The sequence below is a fragment of the Parus major genome, chromosome 7, assembly GCF_001522545.3.
Source record: "Parus major isolate Abel chromosome 7, Parus_major1.1, whole genome shotgun sequence".
Taxonomy (NCBI): domain Eukaryota; kingdom Metazoa; phylum Chordata; class Aves; order Passeriformes; family Paridae; genus Parus; species Parus major.
This window is the reverse complement of record NC_031776.1, coordinates 11,475,238-11,502,431: the sequence shown is the minus strand read 5'-3', so window position 1 is coordinate 11,502,431 and position 27,194 is coordinate 11,475,238. Positions and strand designations below refer to the sequence as shown.

Below are 27,194 nucleotides of genomic sequence, written 5' to 3'. Positions count from 1 at the left end.
AGATTTCATTAAAAATACATTAATGCTGCATTTTCACAACTAAAAGAATAAAAAAGTCCTCTGTTAAATATTCAATCTAATTATACTTTGCAAGGCCTATTACCAAAGCTGTAATTGTAATGAAGAAAGAATTTTATAATGCTTGAAAACTTCAATAGCACATTATACTGAAAAATAGTAATTATGGATTAAAGAAGATTTTGTCTTTCCAATTAAAAAATTAAATGCCAACATAATAATACGTCATCGCTCATGTGGTATTCTTTATAAATCATACAGTGTAAAATGACAACTAACATCTGAATCTGAAAGTTGTCTTACGCACCTTAGCAATTTGGAACAATGTGCTGGGCTTCTCCCACCCTCAGAAGTTCTCATGATAAAAATTGTCAATAAAATGGAATTGCCACAGATGTTATTTTTCAATTACTTTTTCTTTATAGCCATATCTGAGAAGGAAATAAGCTGGTTTTTGCTGTGTTTTGATGCAAAGCTGTCCACAAGCAGGCAAACATCTTCCTGTTTTTGCTGTAAATTCTGAGCTGCACTTATGGAACGTGCATCTCTGGTACTTTTACACTTTGGGGCATAGAATGGCAGAAAATCAACTTTATGCACCACCTTCTAGCTTTAGCATTTATTATTGTTCTTGCCATGTGGTGAAAAAGCAGTGAGGGACAGCCTGTGTGTGAAAGCTGAAAAACATGAAGACTAAAATCTTAATTTTTACTATTTTGTAGCTACAGTCCATTTCTTCCACATTTCTTCAAAACATTCTGCTCACTTGCACTCTTGCATATTTGTATATTTTAAATTCTTTTATATTTACATTGGCCTTTATTTCACCTTTGGCAGGAACTACCAACATTCTGCCATAAAACTACAATATTTGATGCCTTCTGGCGCAAAGTAGAAAGAAGCAACAATGAGGATGAAAGATGAAGTTGTATTCCTGACAAGAACAAGCAAAATGGGGAATTCCAAAGACGTAAATATTCACTCATCCATACAAGTACCATCTACACTGCAGGAAGCACTGGGTGCCAACAAGTTCACTGTGATTTAAGTGGATGCAAAGACATGTCATCAGTAGCTAAAGTACATACTAACATATTTATAGGATCTCAAGGGTGAGCTCAGCAAACAAAATAGAAGTAAACTAATCCCCTCCACAGCTGGAGAACAAACCCCTGTTGTTCTCTGTATTTGTTGTTAAAACTGAAGAATGTGCTTATCACCAAGAACAAGTCACCGTAAGAGAAACGTTGCAAGAATTTTCTTACTCGTTTAGACAACTGCCTTCCCAAAGCCTCTCCTCCATCTTCTGTCTCTCCAGCAGTTACTCTTTTAAGTGCTTTTTCTGAGCAAACGAAAGGGTGAAGGAGAACTTCTTTCTCTTTTCTGCCTGAATCACTCTCCTCCAGGATGACAGCATAATTATATACAAAGTGCACAGTGAAGATTCTGCAAAATAAAATAGATCTAAGCCAAAACTGCACATCTACTGCTAGGTTACTGCAAAAGATAACCTTCACTCCTCAGTTTTCACTTTTAGAAAGTGAAGAGGTTATAATTACTATTCAGTATTTCTATTTTTTCTCCAATATATGGTCAATGTCTGTGGAATAGACATAATTACATCATATAAGCACAAAAAACTTTGTAACAATAGAAATCTGTAGGACTGGGACTTGTTTAAATTCATAGATTCTCTAAACAGGAACTTTTGCAGGTAGTATACTGTACAGTAAGAGTCAAAGACCGATCCTCTTTTGCCTTTGCATGTTCCAACTTCCAGAGGTTTAGATGCAGATGGAAGGAAGGGTTACCAAATCTGAGTTTGAGAAACTGAAGGGGTGCAGGCTGCAAGGTGAGCCTGTTTTAAGGCAGCCTCTGTATCTGCTGTCACATTCCCTGTCAGTCTGCTCAGACCTGCTCTATCCAGATCCCTCCTGCTCACCTGCCCTTGCCAATTCCCCATGATCTGAGTGTGCATCTTCCCATGGTAGGTATGGACCTGATGCTTTTGCCTGCCTGTGGGAATGACCTCTCCTGAACTGCAGTCTTGCACAGTTCACTCAGCCTTTGCAATGAAAGAGAGCAAATGTAACTTTGGTATTTAAAAATTCATTTTCAACTTAAAAAATAAAATATGAAGAATTCTGCAGAGCCTCCTGGAAAGCAACATAGGGAAATGCTAAGCCCGAATTCCTTGTCTTCCTCCAAGCAAATAGTTTCTGTACAGCTTATTCACCCCTGAATATTCCAATTATCCTTCTATCCAAAAACTACATGCACAAGTACCTGGACAAGAGAGCTGCATGCTCAGTAGTGAGTTTTTCAATTTTAGAACATGTGAAGCTTTATGAAGAAGTGGCTGTAAGATTGGATTGTATTTTTCAAGCTTGGGATGAAGCTTTTTTTCAAATTTACTGAATAGGAAGCCAACTGTTTGAGGCCCACATACTGTAGAATAGAACCAGACAGTTAAACAAAATGCAAATAGCAGCCAGCTTTAAACTAGTTCAATGAATTCTTAGCCTGGGATTCTGTAAACTAGTTCAGCTCATGTCCAAAGCCCTTGAACAGCCTGTGGACTCCCATCTGTATCATTCTGTTGCAAGCAGGCAGATTTCTTTTATACTAAGAGAGTGGCTTTCTTACAGATACAAAGCTTCAGAAAAGGACACTGATGAATTCAGCACATTTAAGGTCATTCCCCATGAGCATTTGCCAATGTATACAGAAATGCAGAATTTATTCTCCTTCACCATCACTTTTTCCTCTTTTAAATCTCTCTGGCCATATTGTTTATTAAAATTCCATCTATAAAAGTATTTTTATGGAATTAAGAAATCCAATGAAATTAGTACATGGCTGGACAACATTGTAATGTAGAAAATGGAATCTTCTTAAATGTGACCAAAATTTTGGCATACTATCATCTTCCTGAGGAAATACAAACAGTCCCAGTGTTATGAAGTATAACCAGAATTTCTGTAACGGTTTTTAAACTTATTATTGAAAGTATTTTTACAAGCAGAAACTTGAGAGAACATCATCAGTACACACTGTGCGCTGGAGTAATCAATAAATTGGAGAGATGGAAGAAGAAGCCAATGTGTTTTTTCTTTTTCAAGGAAGATTTTTTCCTAGCCATTACAGAAGTCTTCCTTAAGCAACCCCAGTAAAGAATGTCGAAAGGAGAAAGATGACATTTCCAGAAATATCAGTAAGCAACAAGCACAAAAAATAAACTGCACTCTAGAAGAACCATAAACATGCTGTACATGTTTCATTAGAAAGGAAATAGCTGCTTCCCAGAACTCTTGGGAAAAAACCCTCAACTAAAAAAAGACAAATTTCTGATCTTCAACTTGCAATCTTTGATTTAATTTCTTTTTCCTTTTCTAAACACACATTTTTACAGTGTGTCCAATATTTTACTCAGCTAACTGAATTGCCAGGAACAGGAAAGTTAACACTTAGCTTGTTAAACCCTTGAAACACCTCAGATAGTTTTCCTGTAGATTGAATGTTAGAGTTCAAAGGTCCAGGACCATGGTGATGGGGTCACGAATGACTGCTCTTTATCTTGGGCCACCTCACTCACAGTGCCAAGCAGGTCCCTCTGTACACAGAGCTCACATCTCCAGCCCTTAGAACTTCTTGTTTGTCCTCTCTTAAGTGCAACCCCAACTCTCAGGCTGTCTTTGAAGCATATCACAGGAGACTACCCCAGCAGTGAAGATGCAGCACTGGGGTAGAGTTGGCACACATGAAAAATTGGCTCTGTTTTCACCTGATCCCCATTTGGGAGGAAGGCAAAGAAAACAGTTTTGTTTTTATTCAGATTTCAATAGCAGCTGTCGGAAAGCTGCTCAGCAGTTTGGAATGTCAGAAGTAGTCCCTTTGGAGCTGGGTTAGAGGGAGATGGAGACAGCCAAGAGAACTGAGTGGATAGCTGTGTAACCATGGAGTAAAACCTCCTTCATATTCACAGACAGAAAGAACCCATTCTGTGTCACATACAAATCACCCTCAAATCTTGCAAGCAAGGCCTAAAAGCTCAACTATTCTTTAGGCTTGTCTAATCTACTTTCACTAAATAACTGTATAAGAAGTACTGGGATAAGAACTCTAAAAATAAAACTACCAGTCTTATTGGAAGGGAAGCTACAATGTCTGGAAGCCAACAAAAATAACAATTTTTCATTCAACTCACAGTTCAGGAAAAATATTCATGTTTGCCAAATTAAAAAAACCAACAAAGCTGATGGGAACAGAAAATATTTTCATGCTGAAAGAGGATATTACAAACAATGGAGACTCAAAGTCAAATGTCTCTTTATCCTTTTAAAAGGAACTTTCTGAAATACAACACCCAATTTTTGCAAGAATGATGTAACCTTTAAACAATACTACTCCAAATACTTTGTCATCTAACATTTATATAATTATTTAACAAATTATGATGGAGCTGACCCACCCATGCCTACATATATGAGAATTTCTTCTGGCCTCCTGGCTTTAATTTTCAGCCCTTCTGGTGGTATTGAAAAAGCTGGAAAACAGCTAAAAATCTCAGGCCTACTTTTATTTCAGGAGTTATTCCAGGAGTTTAGAATACAGAAGTTCAATGAAGAAACAATATGCAAATAAGCAAGCCTTAAGATTTTCAGATTTAAGCCCAGAAAATGGTTAAAAAAAGAAAAGAACAAACAAGAAAAATTGCCTGTACTCAAAATTACTTTTTTTACATTTCTTACTATTATTCTGCAGAAGAGACATTAGGTAGAACATCTTTTCCATGAGATCAACCTTAATACATTCCCTAGGGCTGATCTAGACAGCAACTAGAAGTATCTGCAGAAGTATCACTGGTTTGGGGTCACTTGGTCTGTCCAGCTGGAGGAGAAGCAGCTGAGGGGAGACCTCATTGCAGTCACAACTTCACTGTGAGGTGAAGAGGAGGGGCAGGCACACATCTACAGAGGAAAAGCTTTGCTCTGCCCTCCTTACAGTCGCCAACAAATTTCTATGCTACCTGCAAGATCGATTACTCCAAAGCATGAAAAAATTTCTGCAGACCCCAGACTTTCAAATGAGAACATGCACTCATTTAAGAAATGCCAATTGAAATCTAGCAGTAACCAAATGAAAACTTCACTACTTATAGAAATTAATTTTTCTTCTTGAAAGTAGGTTATGATACTGTTATCTGAGTAAGTTTACACAAAGACATTACCTGTCCTACTTTACACATTGCCAAGTTTTGCAGGAGAGGAGACAACTAGAAAACTGAAGGAAGTAAAATTCTGTTATGTTTTGCCAACTAGAAAATTGAAAGAATACAATTAGTCAGTTCCCAATATATCAGGATAATATTCTGGGAATCTGGATCCCTAACTAAGTCCTGATTCTTTCACCATTGAAGAGATTAGCCAGCAAAGTGAAAATACATTAAGTATTGGGTTAAGAATTTTATAGTTTGAATGCACACTCTTTAAACGTACATTTTAAAATACTCAGCCGAGTTGCTTTTGCTAGACAAAGAAAATAAGAATCAGAAATTGGCTTGGACTGAGTAGATTAAACTGAATTCTTGTAGACTTTCCAATAAATCCACTAAAAATTTTCTCATTTTAAAATTTTGGTGTAATTGTCTTGTATTCAATAAATGTAGTTCTAGTGTTCCTCAAGTATGTATCAGTACTTCAACCAAAAAAAAGTAAGAACCACCATCTCTAATTCTTACAATAATCCTAGGTCTTGTAAAGCATGTTTTATAATGTAAAATATGTAGTGTTCCACTACAGTAAAAACAGATAATAGCTGATGCAGTTAATAGTATCTATTGGGGCTGCTCAAAGGAAAGACAACATTCAAGCAACTGGAATAAGTACGAATTCATAATAACTGAGTCACCATAGGGTAGCCTGTGCCTTCTACTGGATCTAATAGCTCATATTTTACAGCATCTTAATCTTGTAGTTGACATCCAATTCACTACTTCCCAAAAAGTTATTAGCAGAAGTGCTAACATCTGAATTTGCAATGGAAAAATGAAGCAATATACGACCTCTTGTTCTACAAATCTTTTAGGCTCCCACAAATCCATTTTCCTCTCTTTCAAAGGCCAACCACATTTGGCACTTCTCAGTGCAAAGACTACAGTACAATGTTAGCCAGCAGTACCACACTCTTGGCTCAGGGAGAGGATTTGTTCTTTGCTTGGTATGCTTTAAGTCCCACTACTGCCAGAAAACGTACCAGTAAGAGAAGGGGGAAAAAAGTAACATAAACACTCCTATCAAACAGCATTTGACAGTGGCTGTACCCAGTCTCATGTAATGGAACTCAGGCTGAAGGATGGAGAAAACGTTCAAGCCGATTGCGTTCTATTGGATTATGAAATACTTTTTGTAAGAAATGTCAAGTTTGTACTTTATTAAGACCCCAGTTCTAGGTGATCTGAAACATTCTTTGAGTTGCATTCAGCATGTGAAGCAGCTCAATCTACAATTCCATTGTATGGACCAATCAATTCAAGTTAGGCCAGCACTTCTAGTTTGTTGAGACAAGAACATACTTCAGTTACTTTTTTTTATTTGTCTACAGCTACATCCTGAGGTCAATTTAAATATCTGATTATTTTAAAAGGTCTTATTGTATTTAACAACAAACATTATCTTATCTTTTCTTCTAGCTGTCTAGAATAATATCAAAACATACCAACATAGCTCAGTATTTTTTGCAGATCTGTCTCCTTTCAAATCCAGATGACACTGGCTATTCAGCAGCTGAACTGCTTAATGTTTAGGTAGTTATCCTGTGGGCAGATATTGACAGCATTTTATTAAAGTGATGTTTAAAACAGACTCATTTCATTTTATTATTATAAAAGTGTTTAACATCCTGCTACAGACACACACCACCATCTGGCATGATGGTGAACATTTAAGTTCCAAGAAGAACAGCATTAAAGGATCCTACTATGAGTTTTAAGAGAAGAATTGGTCTCTAACACCATGGGTTTGGGATATTTTGGAGCTGTTTCAAAGCCTATTGAGCTGGTATGGTTCAATGCAGATAAGATTTGATTTATGATTTATCACAGAGGATAAAAAGGGGAGGAACTAGATCTAACTAATTATTTTTTATCCCGTGACCTTCTAAAAATAAAATCCCTGGGGCTGCCAGGCAAATAGTTCCAGGAAAATACTCCAGGGCATACAAAGGATTCTTTTTAATTGTTCTATCTTCAAGGAAATCACATACTTATGACTCACACCTGAGACAGCAAAACTGTATTTGGGACATAAAAGTGGATGTGATGATGGTATCATTTCCCAACCCTGAGAAAGCCATGAATTTTGGTTTTTCATAGAATCATGTAACAGCTTGGGTTGGAAGGGACATTAAAGATCATCTTGTTCCCCTGCAGTGGGCAGGGACACCTTTCACTAGACAAGGCTGCTCAAGGAATGGGGCATCCACAACTTCTCTAGGCACTTTGAAAGCCTTAGAATTGTTCTGCTGTCTGCAATTTCACAGGACCTTCTTTGGCAACAAAGGTGACATTGAGCACAGGCTCTCCATTGTTTCTTCTGCAGTCAGAATGCAGATGTGGAACACCAAAAACCTTGTTGAAATCTTGATATTGCCAAAGAAACACATGAAACACCCATCCAGACTAGGCCAGGATGTAGCCCTTTTATGAATTTGCCCATGAAATGCTTCTGCCTTAACTTGCAATTAAATTCTTGCAGCACCCAAACCAGCATCAATCTCTGTGGGCTCCAGTATGCCCAAGGCCATGGAGAATTACACTGCAGGACAGAGTTTGAAGATTTATTTTTTTAGTTTATGCAGACTCTAGCTGCTCTTGCATTTCTGATCCTGTTACTTCTGACTGCACAGCAGTGGGTTTTAAAAGCTGTTTTGACTGGGGTTGTGGCTCTAAAAAGAGATTTATGGAACGACTGAAAGTGCTGTGGAAGAAAAGAAGAGATACGTAGGCAATACAGCTTTAAACAAGCAATGCAACTGAACCCACTTGTGAAAAACTTGTGAAACTATGTTTTTCAAGTGGCTGCATTTGATGCCATCCAGAATCACAGCTGAAGATCAGAATCAACCTCTGACTCGAGCTCAGGGACCTGCTGCTTCCCCATTCTTACTGTGTGGATGGATATGGGTGATTTGGGATGACAGCTGTCACACATCTGCTGCAGAATGTTGCCATCCATCCTACTCTGGGAGCAAGGACAGCTCCCTGCAGTTCTCTTGCAAGAAATTTTTGGAATGTAGCAAACATCTCCCCAAAACCTGAAAATAACTTTATGGGCTGAAGACATTGCTTACAACTTGAATCAAAAGTCATCACAAAAAGATAGTTTTCTGTGTGAGGAAAGGAAATTGTTCCATTGAAACTGCAGGAATATGCTATAAAACAAGTCTTAATGAGGAATTAAATATCTACAATACACAAAAGGTTGAGAATGTCTAAAAAAAGCCCCAGAACAACCCTAGACCAAATGGCTCTATTTAAACAGGAAATAGAAACAAAAACTTAATCCCAAGAGAGAAGTAACTCAATTATCTGACTGCTCAGCCTAGTTTGTGGTGTCCCAGCTGATGTTAACTGCACTCACTACAGCAAATACAGGTAATTTTGCAAAACTGCATATCATAAATGAAATTCTTCTGTAGCCCTTTGTCTTTCTACCCAGCACCTGACTACATCTTGCAGCTGAGCAGCACTTTTATGAATTCTGTATACAGAAAAATAGTTTTCAGATGTGATTAAAATCTTGTAAAAGCCACACAAAAGATTTGGGCTAGGCCAGGATGTACCTTCTTTGTTAATTTGTCCAGCACAAGACGTTGTAGGTCAGGTTCTGGCCCAACTTGTAATTAACTTCAGAGATTTGGAAATATGAAGGGCAAAGAGAACACATTCTTATGTGCTGCCTGCCTGACACACACAGCCGGATTAATTCTGGCAGTGCTCACTGTTCAGCTACTTGCAGTGGACACCCACTGGCAGGAAACAGAGAAACCTCCCTAACAGCCATTCCCATCAACAGTGAAATTAGTGTTTACAGAGGTCAGCTACACGTCTGTAGTTGGAAAAGGCAGCCACAACAAACTGAGCAAACAGTCTCTTAATCAACAGCTTAATCACAGCAGTTACATCCTCATGCTCATAAGTGTAGGAATTAATGAACAGTGTTCTACTTTGCTTGCAGTAATGAGGTTTTAATCTACTAGTGAATCTTTTCTTTACTACAAGCAATGTCACCACAGTGTGAAATTGCTATTGACCACAGACATGCTCCTACGTCAATGCAAGCATCAGTTAAAAGGCCATGGCCCAGGTTACATGAAGCAAGTGTTCTGTAAACAGGCAGTGCAGGAGGAGATGAATCAGGCTTGTTTGGCAGGAGTAAGACTTGAAAAAATGGTATGTGCAGTGGTGATGAATCCAGCCTATTTCAAGTGTGGGAGAACTTCACCTAAATTATCTCCTCCATCCTATTCTAACTTATGTCTGCACTACAAGGCACTTAACCAGGACATGTCTGGCAGTGAACAGTGCTTCTGTAAATGCTGTATAAAGATGAAATAGTGTTAGACGGCAGCATTTCAAAAGTTTTGAAGTCTGAGTGGGACAACTATCTTATACAATATCCAAATGATGAGTGAAGAGCCAGGAAAAGGACAACAAGCAAATATGACGAAACACAAGAAGCCTTGGCTTACAACTTCTATAGTAGTTTGCTATGCAGTCAGATCTAACACCAAGGAAAAACTGAGATACCTGAGAAATCTTCCTAGCAGGCTCCTGCCTGATTATCTCTTACAACCTGAAGAAAGAAAAAAAAAAGAGCAGGTATTTAACTGAGGAACATAACTGCTTATAATGAAAACTGTGAATCAAGAGTTGGAAGACTGTCATTGCTCACCACAGAGATGCTCTTTCCATTCTCTTTGTCTTCATATATGATCTTCATCAGCATCTTGATGTCTTTGGAAGTTTTCCTATATGTAATGCAAGGTGTGAAGGTATGTTGAACACCAGATATATTTACACTAAAATCATCCTTACATGCATGAAAACATAAATACTAGATTTGCAATCAGTGGTGAAGAACTAGTTTAATGGAGCATGAAGTCACAGCCTATTTAATAAAGAATCAGATCCTGTTCATCTGGAGACAGGAAAGCCTCCACAGACAACTGAACGAGTAAGAAAGACTAAAATGTGAGAATGCATCAAATACTCCAAACTTCATTGGTTGTGAATTCCTCTTTTGCATTTCAACCAAGCAGTTTCCTATTTGAAAGCAAATTGACCCATGGTCTCTGGCTGTGAAATGCACAATATTTGGAACAGCATGCTGATGCCATATTTCTTGGCCCAAACTTTTCCACCACTGGAAAATCGCAAGCTAGCCCTGCCTTGAGGAACACACATTGGTAATCCTTCAATTCTTCAAGCTTCCAAGAAATCTACCTCTCCATTCTGAAATGAAATATAGCTGACAGTGATTTTCCAGAAGGGGAATTGCTCCAAGTCTTTAGACAGATTAGACCCAAATTTAATATAAGAACTAGCAAAAAACCCCAAACCAAATAGTTTACCACTTCTAGTTTAAAGAAGTCTTGGCTCCAAATTCTGCTCATGAAGAAAGATGCTTGTTTTGAATAAACAGATATATAACATGAGACTATTTCAACAATCAACCTAAGTGCCTCCTCAGGAAGGCTTCAGTAGTTGCATTCTACTGAACAGCAGAATGAACCTACCAGGAATCCAGGGCTTTCTCTCAGTCCTGTTCTCATACCTTCACTCCAGGAGAACACATGCTGAATCCTTCTGTTTCCAAAATCCCGGACTTTATGCACCTTCCCCTAATGGTGGAATTGTAGTGTCCTCAGGAACTGACTAAACTTACTGAAGATGAAGACAGGGAAAGGCAGAATTTTCAGGAGTATTCTGCAGGATGCACTGGAGGAATAAGGGTATGAATTAAACAAAGAGTTCCATCCTGATTAATTTTTTCCAAAAGAGTTTAAAAAGCACTTATTTTATTTGTAGTAAATGCCCACTACCCTCAGGGTAAATGCTCAGGCAGACCTCCAGACTGTGAGAACATAAAAACCCCTTGCTACTAAAAATAAATCCAAGATAAGCCCATAGCTTGAAGTGACAACTTTTTATTTTAGGCAAAAACAAAAAAAAAAGGCCAAAAACATTCCGCTATTGCAGTTTGTAAAATTCTCACTGTTTTCAGTAGAAACAGTTTACAAATCAGAATGCAATATTCAAATAACATTGTGCAAAATTGTACTGGCATAACTACACATAGCAAAAAGACTAGTGTAAATCAAGAATTCCACTGAAATTAGTTGAGCTGCTCCAGTTTTACAACAGTGTACATCACCTCGGAATAGGCCCTTTTTTGCAGAACATCCCTGGAATTCCCCTTGCTTACAAAAATTGCTTTACATGCAACAAGTAACCTATCAGTACAACATAAGCAAGAACATGTCCACAAGTTATCACAGTGTAACAGAGGAAAACATGTCAGCCAATTTCATACAAAGGCAAATCTAATGGCAGTTTTGAACATCCCTTGACTGCTGCCCTCTCAAATTGCACATTTCAAGATAGGAAATAACTTAGAATGAAGCCAAGCTATGTTCTTAACTATCAATACATGGACAATTAGGATGGATGATGTGTTCAGAAGGGGGTTGTTTTCTTTTTTTAGCTTAGTAGATTTTCCAAAGGGAGTTGTTTGAAGAGTTTGTGTAATAAATGTTAATTTGCAGTGTTATCAGGCCAAGTCCTCTTCTGCTATTCAGATAGACCTGTCAACACTACAGAAGTCTCTGTAGTCAAATACAAATCCCAATGAACAGCTATTAAACAAAGACCATACCTTAAGTATTTACTGATGACATGCAATGAAACCAAGCAAGCAGTAACAGGATTCCATTTACGTTTGGAGCATTCAGAAAGAAACCATTGTGGTTCAGCTGGGGTACAGAACTGGAATTTCACTGAAAACTTGTGAATGGTTAACATTCTCTCCCCACTTGACCTACAAAGTAACAGTTTCCAAACAATGCATCTAAGTAATTCTTTGTATAAACAGAACACTAAGAGCAGAACTGATTTCCAGAGTTTCTGAATGCTCACAAACTCACATCAAGGAAATACACAGGTACATCTTGCAGTGATTAGTCACTTTGTTTTCCTGTACACCCATATTCAGAAAAACAATTCCACAAGAATTCTTTGATCAGAGTAAAACCAATTGTTCCCCAGTGCTTTTCACCTCCCTAGGTTATGAAGGGCTTAACTTCTATTGCCTTTCCTAAGAGCAAACATTGTTGGTTTAACATATATCAACATGGCTCACGTCTAAGTCATCTAATGAAGAGCGCAGACCTGAACTACGGAATTACATGGAGAAAGCAAAGTCCTGATGTTCTCAAGTGTTTGGGTGATTTTATTTCCTTTTTGCAGCTTATATGAATCTCATGAGGACAAGTAAGACCAACATACAATCTTTGCTTTAGAGATGCCTGTAAGTATGCATCAGTTCTGGAAGGGAACAGCTCTGCAAGTCTGTACATATGAAAAAAATAGTAAAAGGTTCTCAAAAATACCAGCTCTGCCTCCAAGTACACAGATAGAAGAAGCAGACCTATCCAGACTGTATGTGTGCATGCACACAATGAGTCAAATGGAAATCATGACCCAAGAAGTCACCCTGCAGGAACAATCTCTCTAACTGCAAGTCTCTGGCAACTGCCTACACATCCTCTGCCCTCACAGTTTGATGAAGAAGCTGTCAAGTACTCAGCAAGGAAACATTTAGCAAGGAAATATGGACATCACTGGGTTTCTGTGAAGATATCAGTCAGCATTTTAGAGATGGCAGAGAGAGAAGGTTTCACAGAATTCACCAAGGAATTACTGTGATACTACTGAATTCTCTTAATCAGCAACAAGATGTTCAGCCTGAGGCAGAGGAAAAGGTTAATGGATATGACTTTGCTTCCTTCTTCCCAAAAAGCTCAGCCTCAGTGTTTTTCAACAGTCTCAGACTCTGAATTCCAGGAAATTGTATTTTAGAACAAATCAAAAAATAGCCCTGAGACTAAACATACTTTATAAGAGCTTCTATTGCTTTACGTAAATCAAACACAACAATCATTTACTTCCACAGTAAGCAATATTTAATTTTCATTCCTTTTTTCCCCTCACTTGGGATATGTACCTGAAACCAAGAATTTCTTTCCAAGATATATGTACTTAAGCATTGTCAGTTACTTTGCCAAGTACTTAAATACTACAGAATTATGGCACCAAGCAAGGAAAGAATAGCTAATGCAGGTCAAACTTTACCAAAGGACCCCTCTTCTCCTCTGCCTTTAATTTTTTTTTTTTAAAAAAACAATTCTAATAATCACAATTGTCACCATGGACTTCATGATAATGAACTCCCTCCTTGTGATCGAAGTAGAACTTACAACTGGAGAAACATCATTTAGTATATCTCAAGATCAACTGCCAGTGTTGAACACAACCACTAGCCTTTCGGTGTGGCTAGAAGTGTAGAACATCAAGAAAACAAGAATATCAAATGTGTCAAGTTGTGCATAAAAATAGACCTTTACTTTTTCTTAAGCTACAAAGTAGGCAATCAAGGAACTGACTAGGTCTATGCATAGTTAGGATTTTCAGTAAGCCAAAAGAATTCGAACTCTTTCAGTAAAACTGTGCTTGTGTAATGCACAGGTCAGCTCCCCCAACAAATTAACATCCCACTCTATACATAAAAGAATCTTTAAAAAGCTCCATGCACTCTCAAAGCTATTTGCAAATAGATTTAAATACTTTAGCTAACAGCTATGCGATGGCACAAGACAGCACATAAAAAATTTAAGGCTAATTTTTGTCTGCACACATCAAAGCTGGTCTCAGAACAAGAGCTGTCATATTTTCTTAACTCTGAGTTTTTAGTGTGGATTCATAATAAACTTGAGCTGCCACAGCAATAGTAGAGTTGTCCTGCATATAAAAAAGACTGAATGTTGTCCTGAATGCAGTTTTTTTTTATAAAAAGCAAAAACTTCACACATTTACATTTGGTTTTTATCAGAGCAGCTCACTAATTTGTACAGTACATTGTCCAATAACATACAAGGTAAACTACAAGAGAGATACTCGAAGTACTACAACAACAGGTGCAAAAGAAAGTCCTAAGGTTAGAAAGCCCACTGCTGTTTGGGAGAGTCACACTGTGATGAAAACAAACATCAGAATGCATTTTGGTGAAGTCAGTTAAGTGTCAAGGCTGTAATAAAGGCTATTTGTTAACTTTAGCCCTTCTTAATGGCTCTTAACCATTCAGTTAAGATCTCCTAATAAAGCACTAGGCAGTTTGGCAACAATGAAGTTCTTTACATGCTACTGTTACAGAAATAGAAAACAGACTTAAAAGCACTTCCTCCACCTGAATATGATCTGGATTCAGTCACACCAGGTTTAAACAAACCTATCTAAAGCAGTTCATTTTAGACTTCAAATTGCACTGTAGTGTTTCAGAAGAAACAAATTAATATCCACAAAGCTCAGAAAAGAACTATCAACTGGCAAAATTACACAAGTTTGATGCACAAAGCTGCTTATTTTTAAAACTCTGTTCCTCAACAACTCCAGATGACTGATAATGTCAGTGCAAATCAAAATCCTGTCCATTTTCATGGGAAGATAGATAGTAAACCAAATTACACTTATTTGCTAATTTAATAGGTGAAATACTTTTCATACCTCCTGGTACAATTTTAATTTATCGATTTTTTTTTTGCATTATGTTTTCAGAATACTATGAATAGAGAACCTGCACATTCTAGTATGATTTACACTTGCTGAATAAAGTACATGCAATCGCAGTTACTAATAAAGGATTTAAAGGAACAGCAAATATGCATCAAAATTATGATTATTATCTGCACACATATGCAGGGGGTTTGTTCTCTCAAATGAAACGTTTGCAAGCAAATTCATCATATTAAGCACTGAACAAGACTGTTATATTTGCAGGATCGTCTTTAAATAGTTGCCATTACGAGGAGACCTGAGAATACAACTGATCCATGGAAGCTATGTAAATACAGGTTGTGTATATGCAAGCCAGTGAGACCTGTTTGTGTGTAACAGACCAATATTCAGACCCAGACACTGCCCACTGACACTAACTTTGAAATTACTGAATCTGTTAACGAGGTACAAGATCAACTTGTTTTGTAAGTGACTACAACACCAGTATTCAGGTCATTGCAGTTTTCTGCATATCTTTAATTCTATGAACTCAAACCCAAGTAATGCACTCCAGGAACACGAGAAACCTCGGTGAAGTTCCTGAACAGTTGCTGTTTGCAGTTGCCTTTCCCCCCCATTTCTGCCTTTTATTGTAATTTCAAAGCAACCGTTAACTGCCACATTATCAGGACAAACCAAGTATCAAAAAAATCCTGTTTTACATGCCAGCCTAAGCTGCTAGTCAAAAAGAGAGAACATATCTGCTGCTGTAAACTTCTGCATAACAGATATCATGCCTGACAAACCATCACCTTCAACGGACACACAAGCACCACTATGACAAAAGGGAGGGAACCATGCACAGGTATTTCAGTATTATGTGGCCACGGTCTATAATACAGTGATGAGTCACGTCAGAGCAAATTTGTACCAAGAGTGATTAATGATTCAGGCTGACTCATAAAGACCTAAGCAAGCCTGTAAGAACCAAGTATTTTCTGAAAGGAAGAATACTGAGTAAGAAGATAATATGTTTTTTCCCTACATCTGCACAAAAATTCTATGGACAAATAGAACAATACCAGGGCAAGTGCTTTAAAATGTAATTTTCCAGCCAATAAACCAACACTAGTAGGAATTTCGTGAAGGAAGGAGTTTTAAGATTGTGACTTACCAGAAGCACAAATTTTTGATATAAAAAAAAAGTACACTACATACTAACACTGTTTTTGCATACTCTTCTGTTTTAAAAGTTTCAAATGCATTAACTTGTCTTGCTTTGTTTAGGTCTGAGGCTGTTCAGCAAGGTCGCATAATTTGAGACTGCTGTAATAGGCCAGCAATCCTTTGGTCCCATCAGCTGTAAGCCAGCCAAGTATTAAAGAACCTTCCCTACCAAAGGAAAAAAAGAAAAGAAAAATAAAAAAAATTAATTAAAAAAAAGGGAAAAAAAGGGTAGGGGGATCATCACCAGGAAACACCATCTGCTACAAACCAGAAAAGGCAAAATTTTGTTACAAAATACACATTTTCATACAAAAGACATCTTGCAAAACCATCTGATTGCCCCTCCCTCTGCAGATCACAATGGTAAATGGGATCAGCTGGCTGGTCTTGAGACTTGTTTTAATGGGGAAAAAAAAGTCAGAGGACACACACCATCACAACAACTGGTCCTTTAAATGGATAAGGATTATGACTAGTCTTTGTTTTCACCAGTGTTTAAAAAAAGCAGGAGAGAAACAAAACCAGAGTCTTCAAAAGCAGAATGTACAACAGCCTATCAGCTGCTGCATCCTCCTGAACTTCTCAATGTGCTACCAAACTGTCAATTATACAAACAGTTTGATTACGGCAGTGCCATAAATTGTTAAAACAAAGCATGTGTGTGATCAGAAAGGTCCAGTCAATTGGTTCCATTTTTCCCCAGTAGTTGCCCAGAAAAATGTCAAGACAATCTAAATTATTCTTCAGCTTCCTCAATACATCCTGACTGCTGGAGCAGAGAGGTCTGTGGTATTACTGTACTTGTTCCGCGAGAAATCCTGTCTTGATCTGTGTTTGTAGTCAAGGAGGCCATAGAAATGGGCTGTAACAAACCAGGCGTCATGCTGGAGGAGACAGTCAGGCTGTGTGTAGTGCCCTTAAGTGTGAGATCCTGTGTGGGAAGAAGTGGCTTGAGGATGCTGACAAGACAGAAAGCAGAGCCACTTTTCGGAATGAAATTCACTTTGTTCTTGTCAGGGCAATAGAAGGCCGGAATTTCATGCAATGGCTTTGGCCTAGAAATAAAATACACACAATAGTTTTATGGAACAATCAAATTCTGGCAATGGCCAGGATGTATTGCTGAACACATCATCAGAAACAAGTTGAGATTTCCATCTTAAGTATTTCAGCTACTCAATAATGCCTTAATGACACTCACAGCACACAGCAAATGACAAGATGGTTTAAACTGCTTGTTTCCATGTGCTGCAAGGCAGCAGCATGTTCTTAGGGCAGGTTGTTTCCAAACCTAAGGAACTCAACCAACTTCATGCTTGATTATAAACCCTATCCATTAGTTAGCACATTCATTATATGAGAAAGTATTTTCAATAGTGTTCTTCAGAAACTTTCACAACCCAACTAGTTCTGCCTCACATACAGACACTATTTATACAGTAAGCCCTGTGAAAGAAAGCTGGCACAGCAATGATCCTAATATTGTATATCTCAAAGGGGTTCATGATCATCAGGGAATCCCCTTTTCTATACTTTTGCCTTCTTTGCATGTCCACATGGGTGTGCCCTGACACACTTCAGAAGATGACCCCAATCTTACTAAAAAGCTCAATGCATAGAGTAAAATGTAGTTTTCATGATCAAGTACCTATAAACTGAGAAGGAAGTTTGGAACATATATTTAGATCCTGACATGCAGTTTTGCCATCTCATCATAGAACTCAGCCTAAGACATGCTTTAAGAAAAACAGAGCTGGAATGAAAATCATGGATAGCTTCAGAATGCCTTCTGTGTTCTAATGCTGCAATGTAAATCTACTTTAGCCAAAGATGGAACTATGGAAATTTGCTTTAAAGTCTCTCTACTGCTTGAAAATAGCCATCAGAAATTTTTATTCACTTTTTGCTGTTGCCAGCATTGTCCTTTAGCCTATAAGCTCTTCCTCCCTTCCTTGTGTTTGTAAAAGAGCTATGTTCACTTCTTTGTTTCACTAAGTCAAGCAAGTCAATCTTCAAGTATATTCCTGTAGAGATACTTTATTCTAAAAAGTAATTCTGTTAATGAAATAGGGTACATTTCCATGCTAGCTGATTCTCCCAAATGTCCAGAAAATTCAACCCCTCCTGTAAATTTTCTTCCCAAATGAAAATTGTGTTAGGAATTATAAAACAGAAATTATGTTAAACAAAGGTTGAGCTTTAAACAGTTGCACTCATCTATTCCACATGTACATGGAATTCAAGTAACAGAAAAGATGTTTATCATGAGACTGAAGTGTCTGAGGACTGCCATAGCCAGGTTGAAACTTCTGTAGAAGCCTGTTTCGCTCTACAGCAGAACAGTTACACAGAGAGGACTTCCAAAAAGGAAGGCAAATATAAGTCAAACTGCAATAGAGTATGTTCCTGTAGCAAGTGAATACTAACTATCTGTTGGCAACACAGTTTACACACTAAAATAGAGAAAGGTGACTTCAGTTACTGTAACGCTTCCCACACTGCTATGGGACAGCTGTAGAGACCTCTCAAAATCCATTTGCACAGGTCAGCCAAGCTCATTTTTTTTAAACTAACATTTATACTAGATGGCACTCTTAAGATAGTAGAGGCATAAGAGAATTGTAACCAATCTATACTCCTTGTGTGATGAAATGAAGGTTTTAACTGTAGGTTAAGATTCTTGCATACAAGTGACATACGGCTATAAAAACTCTTCTGAAATAATAATAAAACATAACCTCCCAGAATATTCCCAAATGACAAAAGTTGTCTTATTCAGAATAAACAAAGCATCAAATACTCTGGGTCAAGCTCACTCCTGTCACTAGAAGGTTCACAACTACATGGATTGAGCTGAAAAGAATATGGTCTTGTGTAGTAGATGTGCCTGTAAATCTGTGACATACATCAGATGATGCACCTGCACTACAGCCTGTTATTATCTGATTATTTGAATTCTCCCACTAATTGCCAGGTAAGACACTCCTCTCAAATTATGCTGGCTTTTAAAAAAACATCAGTCAACATTTTCACATTAAATTCCAGTAGTATACATACAGATATATATATAAAAATAATATAATACAAATATGTTTATAATATATAAATTTCAGGAAATACATACAGATATGCCAGTATATAGTCACATCAAAAAACAGATCAGGCTGTTAGCATGGCTTTAGCAACTGGACTAATAACTTCTATCTGACACAAAACCAACAAAGCAATAATTAATCTGATTGTTAGATATTTTTTCTTATGTAGCAAAAATCAACTTACAAGTTTTCCTCAAAGACTTTCACCTTTTCACAGCCCTCAGGAGGTTCACGCTTGAACATGTAGCTGTTGTTGGGTTTTGGCGAGGTAGCATATTTTGGCAAGGGAGAATTATTCCCATTTTCTGCAGGAACAGAGTTTCTCATTACTTATATGTGACACACTATAAAAAAGCCACAAGAGCTACCTTTAAATGCCCCCTGAATTTAAAGCCACTTCATTAACAATTAAATTCAAAAACATTTTGGCCTTCAAAGCCTTCATTTGCAATTAAGCTTTCTTATCTCAATTCCTTTCCTTCTTTCTATTTCTCCTTATAAGACTCTCAGGCTCCTCTGAAATCTCTGATCATTCCTGGACACTTTCAGTTTGTAACTGCAAACCTAAGTCTATGGTTCTGTGCTGTCAAAAGAAATAGTCAGAAGCCATATTCTTTAAAAAAATGAAATAGGTTTATGTTGAACTATAAAATTCCCATAGGATCTGTCAAAATATTTCAGATAAAAATAAAGAATAATTAAATAAACCCTAAACAAAAACTTTTATGGGTGTGTGTATGAAATGCCACAAGATTGCAGATTTTGGCCAAGATCATAAAAAATACCTGACATAAGCAACAGGTCTACTATGCTGTTTCACCTGATACTGTACATTCTTGCTTCTTCAACCTGCTTAAAATACTCAAATAATCTATTTTTTAAAAGAAAAGCTTTCATGGAAGCACATTCCTCAGTCACATCTATCCAGCTTTAATTAATACATGCACACACAGTATTTAGAACAATTTGGAAAAAAACAGAATACATGCAAAAAACCCCACATTCTACCATTTCTCTATGCAGGGAACAACCCTCTATTTTACCTATGTAGTTATGGACATCACGTAAGTTCAGCATTGTTGAACTTTTAAAGTGACACGGTACCTTTATCTCTGGAATCACCAAGCAGATCATCTGCAGAACATGGACTTTCCTCACTGCCTTCATTACAGATGGTGAGAAATGAGGTTGGAGATACTGACTGGGAGCGGCTGCTGTTGTTACTGCCCTTGTCTGCTCCACCGGGTGTTTGTGTATCAATGCTGCGAGTGCTGCTGCTGCGCTGCACCAATGGGGGTGGAGCACGGTGCCCATCCGGAATATCTTGAGGCTGTTAAAAATTAAAGGTATCACACAGCTGCTCTGTCTGGGTAGCAATTTCTTTAAATGCAGTAGTGGTGAAGGTCTTTTTGGGTTTCATAAAACCATTTGAGGTAGAAAATTTTATTTGCTACATGCAACTCCAAAATAAACTAAAATGTTAGAAACTAAAATGGTTCAGAAACTAGGGACAAACAGATTCCACATCATCACAGAATTGCTGAGGCTGGAAGGAACCTCTTGAAATTATCAAATTTAACATCTCTGCTCAAGCAGACTCAGGTAGAACAGTGTGTCCAGGACTCTGTCTAGTCCAGTTTTTAATATCTCCACAGACAATGATTCCACAACTTCTCTGGGCAACTTGCTCTGCATTTTGCACACCCTCACACATTAAAAAAACCAAAACCCTAACATTTTTAAATTTATGCCCACTGTCCCTTGCCCCATCACTGGGCACTACTGAGAAGAGACCAGCTCCCTCCACTTCTGCACGTATTTATGCACATTGGTAAGATCCCTGGAGCTGTCTCTCTTTAAGGCTGAACACTCCCATCTCTCTCAGCTTTTCTTCACACCAGACATTCTGCTTCCTTAATCATCTTCACAGCCTGTATTTCTGATACCTTATTACTAAATTCACCTCTAAAAACCATTAAAATAAATTGAACATTAAAAATGGGAAAATTATGGTTCACCTAGGATGGGGACAGTTCAGCATGAGCAAAAAAGAGTAACTCAAAACAGACATTTTGCTTTTTCCCGTTCTACTGAGATTTCTTATTTAGAGGACAAGGTTCAGTTTCAAGCTTAAACTCTTCCACTCCTTTTGCTTTCCAAGAGACTTTTTATTTATAAGAAAACAATCAATACAAATATAAATAAAATCAATTCCAGACAAATTTAAAAATGGTGCAAAATAAAGTTTATGACTTGATCTCAAAGCAAAACCAAAATAATTATATAGAGCAATTGGTGGCAGATACATACAACAAGTTGTTCCTCTTTGTCTCCTGTCTCCTTTATTATTATCTCAATCTCCTGATTCAAGCCTTCTACACTGTTTCGGAATCGTGACCCCGTTGATTTGGTAATAGGAATCACAGGAACAAGAGCACTCTTTGGGATGGGAGCCTGAAGAACCAGAGACAATAAGAAAACAATGTAGATTTATCTACAAAACAAAGTTACTATTTCTGCCCAAAAGTGACCCTTGAAACAGAACAAATCTACACTTCAGTGTCAAGGATTAACACGAAACCATATTGTGATTGTGTTCAAATGGATGCTTGAACTGAAGACAGACAAAATCCTGAATTTTGTTTCAAATCAAATTTCTAGCAGGAAAAGCTATAAAACCTAGTCTCAAAATCTCCCCTGATATGATCTGCCTCTGGCTTGATATGGCTTTACAATGAATGAAACAGCAAGCATGTAAATGTAATTCTGAACCCTTTAAAATACATTCACATTTCTCCTAAAGTGAGCTATACCACAATGTCACATCACTCATTGTTGGATTGTAACCACATTAAAATTGTATTTTAATGGAAATCTGTGACCACCTGCAATAACATGACACATGCAGAAGGAAAATTATTCCACAAAATGCAAGATTGCACTATGTTAAAAATTAAGACCAATGTATCAATTACCTTAAGACAGAATAAAAGGTTGACAAAACAACTTAGGGAGACTTCCACAGAAAGAATAAGATCCCAAACCCAAACATTAATACCTAGTTGCTTCAGAATGAAGATTAACAGTTTAAAAATCCAGTGTTTCAAAATATGCACAACTTGATTCTCAGAAAACACATTACTGAAATTTCCCAAAGCTCCCTTTGGCACACCACAACTTCTTGTGATTTCCCATTCTCTCCATTAACATCTATTAGCATCTCCTGTTAAAAAAGTCTCGAGACTACTTCCAGAATACGAGAAGATTCTGCACTCCTTAAGCAGGGGTGTACTACAGGTAATGTAATGTAATACTTCCTGCAAACATTTACTTCAACTGAAAGAACAGCACAACATCCTTAAGTCACAGTAGAATTCCCGTGTAAGAGTTCTGGATGCTATGGCCTAGTGCGCTATGATTGAGAGCAACTCCTCTACTGACTGAAGGGCCAGCATTGTCTGGTCTTCAAAATGTATTTTTGTGAGGAGTTTTTATTTTAATTTTCCCTTAAGTAACAAGACTACATAGACAGACACCGAAGCATTTTAATTTCCTGTGTACATTCTCAAAAACCACAATAAGCTTGTCTGGCAGAAAACCCACCTCAGAAAAATTAATGTAAACAAGATATTTTAAGCACAGAACATAATGGAGACTTCTTGTCACAATCACAAATCTCTGCAGCAGCAAAACTCATGAATTATATTGGTTCTGCTTTCCTGAAATATTAGATTAGCCATTAAAAAAACCAAACAACTCAAAAAAGACATGCACAAGTTCAGGCTCTAAAGATTATTTATGCACCCAGTTATTCAATATACGCATTCTTAGAACAAACTGAGCTTGTTAAAAGTAGTACACAAGTACACTTAAAGATTTCAGCAGCCATTAGCAGAATGTGGCAACTCTTCACCTTTTAAATGCGATTGCTTACCACAAAAACTCTTAGGTTCATGCTACTATTTGAAGAACTTATAGTAGGTTCAGGGGAGTTCAATATAGTTCAGTACAGCATGTTTCACTTGCAAGAAAAAGAATATTCTTTACATGACTGAGGATGATTTCTTAGCCCAGGGTTCCAGAGAGTGGAATCATAAGGAGGTATCGTGACATGGTTAGATCAATCAACCTCAAAACAAGAGACTTCTTATTAGAAATACTGCCTTCACAGAGGTCATGCAGGAATAGGCTACCAACCTTTGACCACCCATCTGAATACCTGGGAATGCTCACCACAAGGCAAGGTGCCAAGCACAGGATAACAACTCCTGTGCTCATACATTAACACATTGGCACAGAGTTTTCAGTTCTGAAACTTACAGGTATGGCATAAACTCACAAGGTAGGAAAAAGGGGTGATGACAAATCTAAATTTTTCACATGCTTTTCAGGAAAAATGCTCTAAGCTTTTCCAATTTTTGACAAGTAACCAAACTTTAAACAGGATCCCAGGACTTGTGATGCTTTTACATCAAGCCACCTCTAGGTTGAATGGATCATGGTAACTCTACTCTAAAAATGAAGTGTTCCACCTACTGAGGTAGTAAGAGTTGACACCAAAAAGACCCAAACCCCCAACACTGTAAAGTGCATGCAGTTGATCTCAGTACAAATAAATTGGTCAGACAATAGGAACGCATAGTTCCCAGGAAAATGAAAGGCACAGGGGCCTTGATGGTTCAGAGTGTCAAGTAAAGATGTAGTATCAGCCAAGTGCACTGAGGAAAAAAGCATGTTGGAAAAAAATAATCCATTTATTCTTCCATCTGGTTTCAGTTCTGGCCTCAATTCTAGTTCCTCCATTATACCAACACTGAGAATATAGAAAGATCCCATTGTTTTGGCTCCTGTTTAGAGATTTAGTACCATGCAATTAATTCAAAATGTTCTCAGAAGCATCCTGAGATCACCTGAGCAGGCTATGACCTTTCTGCAAACTCTTCTTTCAGTTGAGACAGAAAGGAATATTTCTGGCATAATGAAAAAAACACACAAACAAAAAACATTCATTTGCTCTGAAAAAAAAAATTGCAAGGACTTGATCAAGGTCCTCCCCAACTATTTCCTGAATGTGTGCAGAGGGTCAGGAACACCTAACAAGCTTACTCTATAGAAATTGTATGGGTTTCTTTCTTCACACAAAAATCCTATTAGAAAGAAGCACAAGTAAACAAATTAGAAGCTTAGTTGGCAAGAACCACAGAATTTTTTTCTATAATTCAAGAATTGTGGTAAAGTTTAAGTAGGGAAGAAAAGTAGGAAACGAATCCACTAAAATGTAACTAGATTTAACTAGAAGAGCATGTCATTTTCGAAATGTTAAACAGAGTTTACCCAGTGTCTGTGAAGGAACTACTGACACAATTTCCTAATGCTTTTTCTCACCTTGTCAGGAATCCAACTCCTTGAGCTCAGAAATCTTTACATGACCCTTTAGAGTCAACAAACACAAAAGTTTCCTTCAAGCTAGGAATGTGATATAAAAATTTCAAAATATTCTAATTACTAAATTCTGGTTTCCACACAGTCCTTCCCACAAATCCTGAAGGAACAGAGCTACTGCCAGAAATTCTACTTTAGCAGTCCTCAAAAAAAGAATGAGAAAACCCAGGAACTTTGCCCTTGATGACTACAGTTACAGATTTTCACTCTGAGTTAAAAAACAGCTGCTAAACATCATTAATCTAAACTCTTCACTTACTCTTTGAATCCTCCTTTAACTTCTCCCCTTCGCAAGTAGCTTGACACAGCTGGCACGAAATTCACCAAGAAAAACAATGTTTTGTTTTGTAACACAATCCTGGAAAAGCTGCTTTGCTCCAATTTATATTTTATAGTTTATTTCACAAGCCCAAAAACTAATTATCTGTTGCATAATATTTTATTCACATACTATAAAATTGGGCAGAATGTAAAGACATCCATACCAGAAGCAAAATAACAAAATAATTATGATTCTTAAAAAGCTATATACATAATTTGGGGAGATATTTTTCATAAAAGCAGCATTGTTGTTCCTTTTTGAAATTAAAACTCACTAAGATGATCTGTGCTAAGGTGGCAATACCTTTGCATTCAGAAACTCACAAGTTTGTAGAATGCCAAGCAAACTTGTTAAAATGCATGTAATTTTCCAGTGTAGTAAAAGGGCCTACATCAAAAGGTCCTCAGTATACCTTTGGCTGAAAATGTCCTCAGGTTCTACAAATTCAGATCAAACACCTTAATCAAGTACATTGATCTGTCTTTTGTTTTTGTTTGCTTTTCTTAACCAACAGTTTGACACATTTTGTATATTTATTTTCATTAACTTTCTCAGAACCCCCTAGAAAGGGATTGGGTTGTTTATTTGTCTTTCTTCATTCAGAATTTTGGACTGTTTTGACTCGAGCAGTCAGTTAAACCAGCAGCACAATATACTGCACCCACATTTCAGTAATCCCTAAATTCCTATGTCAAAAAATATAATTCTACAATAAAAATTCCTAAATATTTCCAGTAGCAGCAAGTTCAAACTACTCACAAATTGAATTTAAGAGGCACACAAATCCTGAAAAGTCATGACTCCTAATTAAATGTCCTACAGCAGGGATAAGAAGTTAGGGTCTGAGACAAAAAGTGCTAATGAGTTTTATACAAAGTAGGAGTTAAGAAGAACAGAGCAAAAGAAATTCAAACCACTCTATTTTCATATTTTCATTCTTGAAGTAGAACACACTCAAAGTACCTGGCTTTGAAAGAATGACCAAATTTTTCAACTGGTTTTCTTAAAGTTATTCAACAAAAATACACTTGAAAGAGGATCTGTGTTTCTAGAAGCCTATAATTTTTTTACACCTGTTATCAATTGAGCTAAAAATATTACACCTCTGTCAACCTGACCTCATTAGAAGCCTTGAAATAAAACTGAAACTGCACACAGAACATGTGGTGGCCTGACCATCACAGTTTTTGTAGAAGGGATTATTACTTTAAGTCTCAAGGCATAACAGATGACAGGGGAAAGAAAGATAAAATCTTAAAAAGGCTGAATGAAGTTATGAAGTGTGTAGACACTTAAATAATCCCATGGAACAGCCTTTTGTCATGTAAGATCTCTAAATCTCATCACAGTGTTAGGAGTCTTTGGCAAGACAAAATGTGCTCAGAAGAACTACCTTTTATCTGAGCATACAGTTTTACCAGCACTTTGCTCCATGCCACAGTCTACATGCAAAGTCAAAATTGTTACAGCAATACGTAATGAAGATGATGGTCTATAATTTTAAATTTTATCTGTCATTCTTTTGTGGAACCTGCAGAATTCACTTTAAAAACCTTGCTTTAAGGATGTATTTAATTACCTGAAATTATTTGAAAGTGGGAGTTCAAAGCCAGCTCACTCAAGTAACAAAAAGATCTGGGCCCCCACTCACTCAAGCAGCCAAAAGAGCTCTACTTCATAGAACTCACCTATAGCTATGACATAATTAGCAGTCTGTGGTATTTCCAAGTTCCCTCTAAGACAAATCACAACCTTGAAAGGACCTACAGGTAGTATTAGATACCCAACATGGCCAAAAAGCACACAGCCTTACCTGACTGTGGTTAATGGCTGCATGGTTGCCATGAAAAGGAGAATGTCTTTCCTTGTCCCGATGGTGCCTGCTGCTGTGTTTGCTTCTCTGCAGCTGTTGACGCAATTTTGCAATCTAATGAAGGAAAAATTCACATCAGATTTCAACAGGTGTATTCAGGTACACGGGTGATTTCATCCATTTATTCCATCACTTAGTTAAAATTATTTACTACCATAACATTCATAATTATTGCCAGCACTAGATTATACTCAAGTTCTTGCAGACCTAGTATGGTAGCTACCAGTTCAGCTGATGCTCAGAAGACACCTCTGGGGGTTTAGTGAAAGAACTTGTAATACATGAAGTTGAAAGTAGTGAGGTCACTGCTGTTATCTCCTTCTTTGATGTAAAAAATGTCACCTGCATTTAACATTTTCTTTCCCACATGTTTAAATATTTAAATAT

General features: G+C 37.3%; 1 protein-coding gene across 1 annotated transcript in view; it reads right to left on the bottom strand.

Annotated features, from left to right (window-relative positions):
- Positions 1-11,206: 11,206 nt before the first annotated feature.
- The window catches only part of FAM117B (family with sequence similarity 117 member B), a 28,714-nt gene continuing 12,726 nt past the window's right edge, over positions 11,207-27,194 (bottom strand). Inside the window, exons 4-8 of the mRNA XM_015635425.2 lie at positions 26,748-26,861; positions 21,481-21,624; positions 20,275-20,500; positions 19,355-19,475; positions 11,207-17,130 (exon numbers count right to left, since the gene is read on the bottom strand). Of these exons, the coding sequence (XP_015490911.1) occupies positions 16,812-17,130; positions 19,355-19,475; positions 20,275-20,500; positions 21,481-21,624; positions 26,748-26,861 (924 nt within the window). The 3' untranslated portion in view covers positions 11,207-16,811. The remainder of the gene's footprint in view (positions 17,131-19,354; positions 19,476-20,274; positions 20,501-21,480; positions 21,625-26,747; positions 26,862-27,194) is intronic.